Source organism: Lactuca serriola, chromosome 4 (assembly GCF_051521515.1).
Source record: "Lactuca serriola cultivar US96UC23 chromosome 4, Lser_US96UC23_V15, whole genome shotgun sequence".
Taxonomy (NCBI): Eukaryota; Viridiplantae; Streptophyta; class Magnoliopsida; order Asterales; family Asteraceae; genus Lactuca; species Lactuca serriola.
This window is the reverse complement of record NC_136411.1, coordinates 325,401,010-325,413,932: the sequence shown is the minus strand read 5'-3', so window position 1 is coordinate 325,413,932 and position 12,923 is coordinate 325,401,010. Positions and strand designations below refer to the sequence as shown.

The 12,923-nt window shown below is 34.3% G+C and overlaps 1 protein-coding gene across 2 annotated transcripts; it reads left to right on the top strand.

The window, feature by feature from the left end:
* Positions 1-1,231: 1,231 nt before the first annotated feature.
* On the top strand, positions 1,232-9,866 carry LOC145097403 (HEAT repeat-containing protein). Of its 2 annotated transcripts, XM_079034952.1 has the most exons (19): positions 1,232-1,563; positions 3,310-3,462; positions 3,730-3,893; positions 3,984-4,091; positions 4,842-5,471; positions 5,560-5,634; positions 5,739-5,867; positions 5,964-6,038; positions 6,116-6,325; positions 6,584-6,736; positions 7,486-7,700; positions 7,809-7,926; positions 8,026-8,158; positions 8,232-8,433; positions 8,496-8,601; positions 8,668-8,808; positions 8,895-9,018; positions 9,101-9,217; positions 9,289-9,866. In XM_079034952.1, exons 1-19 carry the CDS (start codon positions 1,365-1,367, stop codon positions 9,675-9,677), a joined length of 3,441 nt encoding a protein of 1,146 aa, XP_078891078.1. In that variant the 5' UTR covers positions 1,232-1,364; the 3' UTR covers positions 9,678-9,866. The 2 variants fall into 2 exon arrangements, with proteins under 2 accessions (XP_078891078.1, XP_078891077.1); XM_079034951.1 differs by lacking the exon at positions 9,289-9,866 and having other exon boundaries at positions 1,237-1,563; positions 3,324-3,462; positions 8,895-9,151.
* Positions 9,867-12,923: the final 3,057 nt, after the last annotated feature.

Here is a 12,923-nt window from a genome sequence, read left to right as displayed (position 1 = left end):
GAACTCACTAAGCTTCGTGCTTACGGTTTTCAGTTTTGGTTTCAGGTACTTCGTGTTTAAAGGAAAGGAGCCGGCTTGATCGCAACGCATCACACTATGGGTTTCCGCACATGAGATCTTTGGGATTACACTCTGATATTGTTTTATGATAACATGTTTGATTATTTCTACTTTGGTTTTGACATGACATAATATTACAAATGTTTTATTTCACTGTTGGTTTTAAAATGACGTAATTAAAAATGAAAATTTTGGCCTGTATTTTTGGGATGTTACACTATCACAACCTGAATAACCATAATCTATGCAAGGAAACCCATCAATAACAATGTAATCTCGCTGACGATTTTCATCGAACACCTTGTGTGTGATGATTTGAACTCCACCTCTGTACAAGCATTATTGGCAAAGGTACCCCAAAATTAAATTACAAACCTCAAAGAACTACAACTCAACCAAAATAGAAAATAATTTAAACATCTTGTTACCTAAATTTGAATTTGCAAATTTTCCAAGAAAACTTTCAAAAAGAAACACACCCATATGCTGTGAAATTTGAATTATGATTTTTTGTCTTATTTTGATTGACCACCTCTATCTTTTACCCCTTGATCGATCCCCAATGAAATCAACAACCAAGAACTCTGGAAAGCATCACCATCAATAAAAGAAGTCCTCCCTTCATTAGCTCTGATACAACGATTTAGAATGGAACCATCAGAAGTTGTGTGATCAATGGAAGGAGACGAAGTATTACGTCAACGACAAATGACAAAGCTTGTCATTTAGGGATGAGTGAAGGCTAAAACTCGGTTAGGAGGTTTTGAAATGAGGACCGAATCATCAAATTTATTTGGACCGAGTACGACGATGAACAAGCAATATCAAACATGTCAACTTCTAAGTGAGGACTGAGTCCCTTCTTCTACTACTGGGTTAGTATCAATATCAAGTAGCTCCTAACTCATTCAGTTTCTAACCCAGTCAAATCTAACCCAACTAACAACTATCAAACGCCATCTTAGTCGACAATGAAACCGATAAAAAAAAAAAGACAATATAAAATATAAAATATAATTTGTTGCAAAAATATGTAATTTTCCCGAATATTTGTCTGACCCATTTTAAGTTTTAAGTTTTAACTAATAACCCGACCCTTAGATTTTACAAATTTACCCCTTAGAATTTCTTACAGCGACTAACGAGTTTTTACTCCTCTTCGAGCTCGGACTCCATGAACAGATCTTAACAAAACCTTCAAATTTCATGAACCTGAGATGCATAGAATTTTCCCCATCGAATCGGATACAGCGAAAGACATTTTTGAAATTTCAATGTTCTTGCGATAGATTGATTAGATTCAAATGGACGTGGAGAAATCATCGCTGTGTAATTGCGTGGTAAACTTCTTATTGGAGGAGAATTACTTGTTATCAGCGTTTGAGCTGCTTCACGAGCTCCTCGATGATGGACGCGATGATCAAGCTATTCGCCTCAAGGAATTCTTTGCTGATCCCATTCAGTTTCCACCAGATCAGATCTCACGGTTTAATTCTCTTCGAGGTTGGAACTATTTGCTAAAATTGTTGATATATTGTTATAATTGTCCTTAGTTGACTGAATTTTTGTCTTATAAATTATTAGTAGTGAAATTTGAAATGAGAGCAGGATGTGATGTGAATCCGCAGGGAACTAGGTTTGAAAATCCATACAGACTTCATATGTTACAATCACTGGTCATGTTGTATGACTGTTGAACTGGTTGTCCGCTTAAGTTTGGGTTGTTATAGTTTGACAATTGACATTGGAAATGAGAGCCGAATTTGATCTCAACTATCAACGACTTGAATTTTCTGTAGAGTTATTTAGTTTATGTGTTCGTGTAGGAGATTCATGGTGTGATTTCATGAAAGGCGAACCCTAGAAATAACAAAATTACAAGAATACGATTCTCTTGTTGGCTGATGAAATTTCACAAAGTGAACAAGCTTCATCTGTAAGTCTAGTATATGAGGATCAGTGTATCTGTTACTAATCAGACACTTGTATTTCTAAATTAGATTGCATGCAGTTCATTAGATGTTTTTCTGCTGACATACAGAATTAGCTGTGAATATGGTAGATTTCTCAATTGAATATTTATCCTCTTAGAATTTATATGCTCACAATCAAAGCCACTTTAGGAGCATGCATATATTCCTTGTGGTCACAGGTCGAAATCAACCTGAGAAGTCATCATCCTAATATCCCAAATTAATGTTATCCATTGTTAATTTTGATTAAGCAGGATCAACTTATAGTTCTTTCTTTACAAATTTGGTTGACTTGTTTTACACTTACACCCATTTAGCAGGAGAGCCTTTGTTCTGTTTGAAGGAATTCTTTTTTTCCAATTCATAAGCTAGTGTAAATCAATGACTTTTTAAGTACATAGCTTTTCCCATTTTCAGTTTTCCACTCAAATCTTGGTGTTTGTCTCCTTTCCTTTATCTCTTTGATTATTGTTTTGAATTCTTATCGTTGTTTGGTGATTTTTATGAGATTTGATGTTTATTCTGCATCAGTATAAAGTCTGAATCATTTGAATAATCATTGGGATACTACTTGACTATTAATCTAGTTTTACCATGTTGTTGAACATTGATGTTTGGGATTGGCAATCAATTGTGTAGTTCATTACTTGATTCACAAGTGGTATCTAGGATTTTGATCTGATAGACATTTCTTTGTATTAGCTTTTTCATCAAGATTTCTCTTATGGCAAGTAGAGATGAAGAATTTTTTGATTCAGTATTTCAGTTGCACCTACGCCAAGTACAACAACAGAATGGTGTAGTTTTCTTTGAAAAACAAATATTTTACTCCCCCTCTGAAGCAGCTTCTCTCTTCCTCTCTCCTGTGCACAAACCAAACCCACATTGCTATATCTGTTTATGTCATTCTTAATATCTGTTTGCTTTTGTTATATGGCCTCCATTTTCATGTGTCTAGTGTCTACCATGAAAATAAATAGGTTCTCTTATAACATCATAAACAGAATTTAAAAGAAGCTAGAATTCTAGGACATTAAGTTCTGAGTAGCAGTGTCCAATAGCTATGTCATACACGTGTCTAATCCTTGGAACAGAACATCTGTATAACTGCTGCAATTTAGCCACTAATAATTTGAATGAAATTGATCGTTTTTAAGCCACTATGGCCCTGTTTCTATAAATAGTATTATAAGCCTGTTTGTATAAGATTCATATTTGTGAATCAATGCATTTTGGAGACTTATTTATTATTTATTTATTTATTTATTTGAACTAGTTGCCGACCCACAGAGTCTGCTGGAGGAAAAAGAAGCACTAGAGGAGAAACTAGCAATCAGAGACTATGAGAATCGTTTGGCTCAAGAAGACATTTTGAAGCTCAAAACTGAGTTGCAAAAGAAATCTGAGGCCAAACAAGATGAACCAAGTGGTAAAATGCTTAATTCATCTTCTATTTTCATTCAATTTTATGGGTTTTCTTGTTTGTGTGTAAAATACCTCTATGTGGTGTTACAAATGCTGTTTAAATATAAGAACCCATGATCATTTTATTCTATAACCATTAGTCATTTCCCCAATGAATAAGAAAACCATGTTTAGTGTAAATAAAATGATTAAACGTCAATTTTATCTACCTTACATTTATTGTTTTCTGAAATTACTTTCTTCTAAAATATGTAACTTATGATGTATGCAGATGCTAAAGCAAAAAACGGGTCAAGTATTCAACAAAGTGGGGAGACAAAATTCTCTGATTTGGGTCCTTTAAAGGCAGAAGAACGTCATGACCTAAACTGTGCTGTAAAGGAATATTTGCTCTTAGCAGGATACCGTTTAACTGCCATGACCTTTTATGAAGAGGTTAATTACTTTTGCTACTTTTCATTTGTACTTATGAAATATAAATGCTAACATTAAAAAGATTCAACATATGATTTTGGATTTTTTAAGGTTACTGACCAGAATCTAGATGATTGGGAGAATTCATCTGCATCTGTGCCAGATGCCTTGCGCCATTACTATTATCAGTACCTTTCTTCCACTACAGAAGCAGCTGAGGTAATTTAATTCTTCAAGCACTTTGCTTTATCTTCACACAACTTGCATCCCATGTATTTGTTAAAGGGAGAATTTTGTATATACCCTTAATAAGGCTATGTTTGGTGCACTAGCTGAAAAGCTAGCTGATAAAAAATGACGTTTGGTAAAACTAGCTGAAAAGCTAGCTATAAAATGACATTTTAAATGAATCTGTTTCTAGAATTAATTAGGGGGTATTTTTGGAAAATTTAAAAAAGCTCTCAAAAAGCTAGTCTAAGTAGCTTTTTAAAAAGCTAGCTTATAAGCTACTTTTTGGCTTACCAAACACGACAACATAAAAAAGCTCGAAAAATAAGCTAGCTATGGCGCGCCAAACATAGCCTAAACATCAAAATATCGTATTTGTCCAACTTAATTTCTAAATATCATATTTACCCTTCATAAAACTTTAAAATATCGTATATGCCCTTCTTAAACATCAAAATATCAATAGCAATATCTAAAATATAATCCATCTACAATATGACAATATTCAACAATATCAAAAGCTAAGCAATCAATGCATACATTCCATGTAGAGGGATGAAGATGAAGTGTTTTGTTTGTCAAGAGAGCAACATTCCAACAATTTAGAAGTAGAAGTTCAATTATTATAGACGTATGGATAAATATGATTAAAAGCTTTAATTATTATAATAATTATAAGATATAAAAAATGATTATAAACTATTAAAGTGAATATATCAAGAAGTACCTTATTTTTTTCAGGAGAAGCTTTCCATGCAAAAAGAGAATGAATCATTGGTGAAAGAAAACGAGAAGCTGAAACATGAAAAACAGACCTTATTAAGAAGCAGAGATTTAGTTGATTCACAGATAGCAACCCTAAAAAAGTCACTAGAGACTTTGCAGAAAGACATCAAGGAGAAAGATAATCAGGTTCAAGATGTAAAGCACTCACTAGAACAAAGAAGAAAAGAAATAACTGTCTACAAGGCTGAAATAACTTCACTTCAAAAGCAAACTGAAGCAGCTCAATCAGAACATGTGCCACCTGGTGATGTAGAAGATGAAGAAAGCTACAAGGAACAAATACAATCTCTACAACAGGAGATTGAAAGACTACATGCTACAAAATCTGGTGACACAACACCTGTAAAAAATGTTGAAGAAATAACCGATAGGAAAGATGAAGTTATAAAATTATGTGAAAATGACATGATATTATCACCATCAACTAATATGAGAGATCAAAACACTGATGATAAAAATCACGAATTTTCTAAATCAGATGACAATGATGTGGCTAAGGATCTCCTTAAAGACAATGTACAAGTCAAAACTTATAATGGGTTGACTCCAGAGTCAAATACTCCTGTTCAACATGATTCTAAAAAGGTCGTTTTTTGAGTTTTGACATCAAACTTTCAATTTACCAGTTGTTTTTTTAGTAATCTTTTTATGTATGCACATTTTAACTTTTCAGGGTCCTGGAACTATTCAGATTCTTTCAGATGCATTGCCTAAAATCGTTCCTTATGTGCTAATCAATCATCGAGAGGTTACCTTTTACTTATATCTATCCTCCTACTTTTTCTTCAGAACAAAATTTCAAAAAAAAAAAAAAAATCTTCTTGGGTTAATTGTTTGTTAAATTCCTTATAGGAGCTTCTTCCCTTGATGATGTGTGCAATTGAGAGACACCCAGATAGCAACACAAGGGATTCCTTGACACACACATTGTTTAACTTGATTAAACGCCCCGATGAACAACAAAGACGAATTATTATGGATGTATGTTTTTTTTTAAACACTTAACAAATTTCATTTTTATATAATAAGTATATTCTCTTAGTACTAAAATCATTACATATATTCTTTTCAATTTAGGCCTGTGTCACACTTGCTAGGAATGTTGGAGAGATGCGAACAGAAACAGAGCTGCTTCCCCAATGTTGGGAGCAAGTGAGGATAAAAAGATTTCATTTTATTGTTTTATAGTTTTGTGATTTATTTATTTATTTTTATTTAATTGTATGCAGATTAGTCACATGTATGAGGAACGCAGGCTGCTTGTAGCTCAATCATGTGGGGAGCTTGCAGGATTTGTGAGGCCAGAGATTAGAGACTCCCTCATCCTATCTATTGTGCAACAGCTCATAGAGGATTCCGCCACTGTAGTTCGTGAGGCTGCTGCAAGAAATCTGGCTCTGCTGCTTCCACTCTTCCCAAATATGGATAAATATATCAAGGTCAGCCTCAGCCTCACTAAATATGATTCCAGAGGCTATCATGGAGAAACAAAGCTTTCTGACTTGACAGGGTTTCCATTTCCTACAATGTAAGCTATAACATGGTCTAAGGGAATGTCATATCATGTCACCATTTTCCCATGATCATAATATGCCCAGTGACTTACAACAAAAATACAAAACCAAACTGTAAAAAAAAAAATAAAATAAAATTATGATACTCTGTTTTCCCGATATATTTTTTTGTTTTTTTTTTAGGTGGAGGAAATGATGTTCCATTTAGTTTGTGATCCATCGGGAGCAGTTGTGGATACAACTATTAAAGAGCTAGTTCCTGCTGTGCTCAAGTGGGGTAACAAATTGGATCATATTCTACGAGTTTTGATTTCTCACATGTTGAGCTCTGTAGAGGTAAACTTAAATCCAATAAATAGAAATCTACTTTCATTGATTTGTTTATTAATTATTATTGCATCATACTTTCATTTCTTCCTATTACAAAATTCTACTTTGAAAAATCTATTCAGTTATAGTAATGTCATCCAGATACAAATAATTGAGTAGGTTTTTCAAAGTATATTGTTGTAATAAGAAAAAATTTGGAAGTACAGTGCTATAAATTATAATTAGGTAGATTTTTCAAACTACAGTGTTGTGATAACTAATAGGTTTAATCTCATAAAAGACCTTATATTATGTGTTTTTTCCGGATTAAACCTCAACTTTCTCTTTTTCCTGAAAACGACCTTGCATTTTTTCATTTTTCCCGTTCTGGCCCTTTTAGTCATTTTTTTTTCCGAAAAACTTGTAAAATGTGAGGGTTTTTCGAGAAAAACAAAAAATTGAGGGTTTATTTGGAAACAGTTAGAAGGTTAAGGTTTTTTTTTTACAGAAAAAATGAAAAAATACAAGGTCTTTTTCAGGAAAAAATTAAAGATGAGGTTTAATCTGGAAAAAACATAAAATATAAGGTCTTTTATGAGATTAACCCTAACTAATAAGAAAAAAATTGAAAGTACTAGGTTCTAATAGAAAGAAATGAAAATAGGTCGTTATAAGTGAATACACAAATAAATGAAAGTAGGTTAATTTTTCTTACTTATAGCAAAATAGCAATTTTGTATATTTAGCACTTAAATTAATACTTGCTATCTTTTCAGTGTTGTCCACCTGTTTCAGGGGTTGAAGATTCTGTAGAGTCACACTTCCATGTTTTAGGTGAAAGAGAAAGATGGACTGTTGATGTGTTACTTCGGTTACTGATGCAATTGCTTCCAATTGTACACCAAATAGCTATCGACACTTGTTCATATGAGTCTTTTTCAGAGTCTACAGGAACATTTTTTTCACTTCAATTGCTTCATAAGTATGCAGAGTAAGTTCCAAGTTCCAAGTTTCAACACCCCTCTCCTGTTTATTTAAAATCATTAACACCCACTTTAACTTTAACTTTTCTAAATTACATTTATTTATTTTTTAACAGGGGACGTTTAGATTGGCCTACATTTGAGTGGCTTCATGATGATTGCTTTCCCAGTCTGATTCAGATTCTCTCTCTCTTACCACAAAAGGAAGATAGTTTAAGAAAACGCATCTCAAGTGTACAAAATATTTTCAACTTTATTATTTTTACTTTTTATTTTTTTACCCTTACTCATATCTTAAACAAACCCTTATTCATCATTATTTCTTTATCTCAGTTTTTACTAGCAGTTTCCACAAGATTTGGGGAGGATTATTTAACACATATAATCCTTCCTCTATTCTTAGTGGCTGTTGGCGATAATGCTGACTTGTCATGCTTCCGCTCCACATCCCAACCTAAAATTAAAGGTACAAACTTATTTAGTTATTTTCCCTTTTTTTTACAAAATATTCCATACTAAATATTTTTTTATTTTTTCAGCTCTAAGACCAATAATTGCTATGGATGCAAGAATTGCCACCTTGTGTGTCCTACCAGTTCTATTAGCAGGTGTCCTCGGATTCCCTAACAAGCATGAACTATTAACTGAATACTTAAGGAATCTCTTGATCCAAAGTGCTGACAAGACAACCCAGTCAGCAATCCACAGTGCTGACGTGTACAACTCTGTCCGTTTCCTTTGGTGCGTATTCCTTCATTTTTTACTTCTGGGATTGGATTAGATTACATTATTCTGTTTTGCAGCTTGTTTGAAGAACACCATAATCTGGTTTTCAATATCTTATGGGAGATGGTTGTGAGCTCCAACATGGATTTGAAAATCAACGCTGCTAAGCTTCTGAAAGTGATTGTAAGTCAATTTCTTTTTGACTTTTTTTTTTAATCTTGATTTTTTAATCTCTTTGATTTTGAATAGGTGCCTTATATTGATGCTAAAGTTGCTTCATCACATGTTTTGCCTGCTCTTGTGACTTTGGGCTCTGAACCAAACTTACATGTGTTGTATGCCAGCATCGATGCGTTTGGAACTGTAGCTCAAAACTTCAAAAATGATGTTGTAAGTTAATTAGTAACATGTTATTTTTTTTTCTTTAGGATTAAATTCAATAGCAACCTAACTTATATATGTATATATTCTGGTAGATTGTTGACAAAATTCGTGTTCAAATGGACGCTTTTCTTGAAGATGGATCTCATGAAGCTACAATTGCTGTTATTCGTGCATTAGTAGTTGCTGTTCCACACACAACTGAGAGCCTAAAAGATTATATCCTTTAATCTATAATTATACATTTATATTATGTATCAAAATAACTTTTTAATTTTAATTTTCTTTGACAAAAGAGCACATTTGTTATCAAAAATATTTCATCTTTCTTCAGCTCAACTCCCCGTAACCAACATGGTGCGACGCCGCGATCGAGCCAACGCATTTTGCGAAGCTATCCGTGCTCTCGATGCTACAGGTCTACTTTCATTTACTAAAATAATAAATAACCGAAAGTAAAATTACGAAAATGTCCTCCACTCCTTGCAGATCTTTCATCAGCGAGTGTACGCGATCTCCTCCTGCCAACAATACAAAACCTATTGAAAGACACAGAAGCGCTCGACCCAGCACATAAAGAGGCGCTAGAAGTGATAGTAAAAGAGAGATCCAGTGGAACTTTTGATGCATTTAGCAAAGTCATGGGGACTCAATTTGGACTCCCGACCTCCATGACAAGTTTCTTCAGTGAAGGTGGACTTTTAGGAAAGAAGGATTCAGGAGAAATCCCACCACCACCACCACCCGACCCGAAAAATGTCATTACCCCACAATCACCCGTTGAAGACACAAGATTCAGGAGAATCATGCGAGGTGGTTTTACTGATATGCTTCGGGGGAAAGGTAAAAACAGCGATGAACTTTCACCCCCACATTAAAATCTTTTCTGTTTTTTCTTATAATTCTTATGATTTTTTTTTAAACTTCTATTCTTTCTATAAACATTAGATCGGTTAATTTTTGTTTCGTAAATGAGAATTTTTGTTATGATGTTTTTTTAAAACGGCTCACACATGAACCCATTACTCCTAAATTTATACATGTCATCCACAACGCTATTTTTATCCCTCAGATACTCCTTTTGGTAAGATTTTGATATAGGATCATATGATTGTGATTTGTGAATAGGTTAGCTGTTTAACATAGATAGTAATGGTTTATCGGTAGAAGTAGCGAAAGAAAGTCAGTTTTGGACGATGTAAAAAAATTGCTTATTGCTTTTGCGTTCTTATAAGTATAGTATTATTGCGGTTTGGAATGTCGGCTAGTTGATTAGAGTCATCTAATCTAAACTAAAACTTATATTCAAGTTTCTGGTGATTTTTTTTTTAATATCCTCCTATCTTTTGTTCCTATTAATCTTCTTAACCATGATTTTCTTTTCTATGTATAAAATTAAAAGAATCGAATCGTAAATACTGAAATTGGCTATAAAGATTTTATTGATTAAGTATTTTAATATTTAAAAGTTATTAATATGATTTCATTATTTCTGTTGAAAACTAAAATAATAAACATGTGTATTTGTATATCTCTCTTTAGTAAAATATTTATTATTAAATGATACAGAGCCAGATAATAATAATAATAATAATAATAATAATAATAATAATAATAATAATAATAATAAAATAAAAAGTAGAAAACAGACAACGTTTTTATTCTAAAATGCAAAATTGTTTATGTTTTTGTATTTTTTTAATAAAAAAAATCGGATTTGGTTTTACTTACAAAATGGAACATATAGAGTGTGGATACTATTTTTGTGTAATCCGTTTTTTTTCTACGGATTTTACTTACGAAATTATAAATATTTCCATAGAAAAGGAAGTTGTATAACTATTAGAGTCCATTTTTATCTCCTTGGCCGTTTTCCGATTGAAATTTTAGGTTTTTGTACAACCCATTCATTTTTGAAACGGCTTCGCTATTTTTCGAAACTTTAAATTCAATTGATGATTGGTACAACATTTGTCACCTTTTCCTATCTCCTTGCGAAACATCTCAAGAATGCAAAACCAAAAATGATCTCCTAGTTGTGCATTTCCCGTCGCTAAATCTTCTAAAATGTCAACCCAAGCTTTTACCACAATTATCTTGTAACAACGTAAATTTTCAAAAGAAATTATTGAAATTTAAAATCATATAAATCCTCATGACACATTTTATTAAAATTTCATTTGTTCAATTCACAAAACACAACTCCATGTTTTAGTAATTAATAATAAAGGATCCTCATAACTCTTTATCTAGTGTGTACAATCAATCGGTGCCGTCCCGCGATCCTGAGAACCCGAAACACATAACACATAATACGGTAAGCACAAAGCTTAGTGAGTTCCCCAAGATACCACATAAAACACGTATTAGCCACTAGAGGCTATAACTCTATGGACCATCTGGTCCTAACTTTGTGGACCCTCTGGTCCTAACTCTATGGACCTTTCGGTCTAACTCTTTAAACTCTGTAACACACACACACAACATAAATCACATAGAAATAATGCAGTGCATCACATCACATAAATAACATACAAAATACTCTGCCACATAACTCTAACTACCACTATAGGTAAAGTATAGTGAGAAGACTCACTTGACAAGCAGAAAGCAACTATCCTCACACTTGAATCTCGAACTCGCCACCGCCTAACACATAGGATGAATATCTCTTATAATAACTCTTTTTCACAACTCAGATAATCGAAGGCGGTTCCTTCTCTTTCTAACTCTCTAAAAGTGGGTAAAAGACCATTTTACCCTTTTAAGGCCTCTATTACTTATGTTGACCAAAACCCCAAAGTCAACAGAAGTCAAGCTCAAGTCAAAAGTCCACATTTGACCCTACTCGTCGAGTGCACCCATGCGACTTGTCGAGTCCCCTCGCATCAATTGAACTCTACCTAGGACTCACTCAGCTCGTCGAGTTGACTCCCAACTTGGCGAGCCAACAATGGGTTAAGACTACTCGGTCAAACCCGCTATGACTCGTCGAGTCACCCATGGACTCGGCGAGTTGGCTCCCACAGATTTCTCATTCAGCTATTTGAGGTCAGATCTGCAACCCAAACTCATAGATCTAACCTCCTACTACCCAAAAGTCACGCAAAGGTTTGAACTTGAGGCTCATGCATGGTGTATTTTGCTCTATACACCATTTTGACTCCATTAAAGCTCCATAGCTTTAAAGCTCCAAGATTACTCACTCATGGCTGCCTACTTTCTGGATCTCTGGACCTCACAAGGTCCAAATCTGCAATTGATTCGAAAAAGGGTTTGGATGCACCCAAAACCCCATCAATATGGATACAAGTCCAACTTTGCAACCAAGGAAATCTATTCAAACACAAGGGAGGCAAGAGTTGTACCAGATTTGAAGCTTGAAATGAAGATGAGACTGATCCACCAACTCTCCTCTGAGATCCTTGCAACTCCCTTGATCATCTTCTCAAAGAAATGACCTCCAAGAAGCCTCTTTCCTCTCTAGCTCATAAATAACTCTAGGGTTTCTTTCAAGGGACGAAGACACTGTTGGGAAGGGGCCAAGGAGGCTATAAGTGCCTTTAAATAGGTCCCAAACCCTGGAGATTAGGGTTTCTCTACCCAACACTTACTCGGCGAGTCCCTTCTCGGACTCGTCGAGTCCACTCATTAAATCCACGGGAGAAACCCAACCCGACTCGGCGAGTTGGACCCTCAACTCGTTGAGTCTCTCCTTTAATCAGAAGATTAACCTACACCATAATACCTCTGAAAATCCGGATGTTACATATCTCTTCTTGTGGAGTCCATGCTTGCGGCTTCTGTCTTCCTGGTTGTGCGACACCCTCATTTACTTGTTGTTTTCCTTTGCGGCGTGTGTGTGTGTGGGGGGGGGGGTTGAGTTTCCTGTACAATCTCTTCATCCGACTCATCGAAGATTTGGTATTGTGATTGATATTGAGAGGGTTGGGTTTGGGTTTTGGTTTGAGATTGAAAGAGTGAGATTTGAGTTTGGGGTTGATTAGGCGAAAGTTGATCGGGAAAAACAACAAAGTTTGATAACATATTTGGGGTAACATTTGGAACTTGCATCAGGTAATTGCCTAATATTTTGGTATTGAAATTGTAATGGAGATTGAATG

Excerpts from the sequence above, each read along its gene's own strand:
- LOC145097403 (XM_079034952.1), top strand. The coding sequence starts at position 1,365 with ATGGACGTGGAGAAATCATCGCTGTGTAATTGCGTGGTAAACTTCTTA. Across the intron at positions 5,635-5,738 it reads TGCTAATCAATCATCGAGAG|GAGCTTCTTCCCTTGATGAT; the intron begins GTTACCTTTTAC and ends AATTCCTTATAG. Across the intron at positions 7,701-7,808 it reads TTGCTTCATAAGTATGCAGA|GGGACGTTTAGATTGGCCTA; the intron begins GTAAGTTCCAAG and ends ATTTTTTAACAG.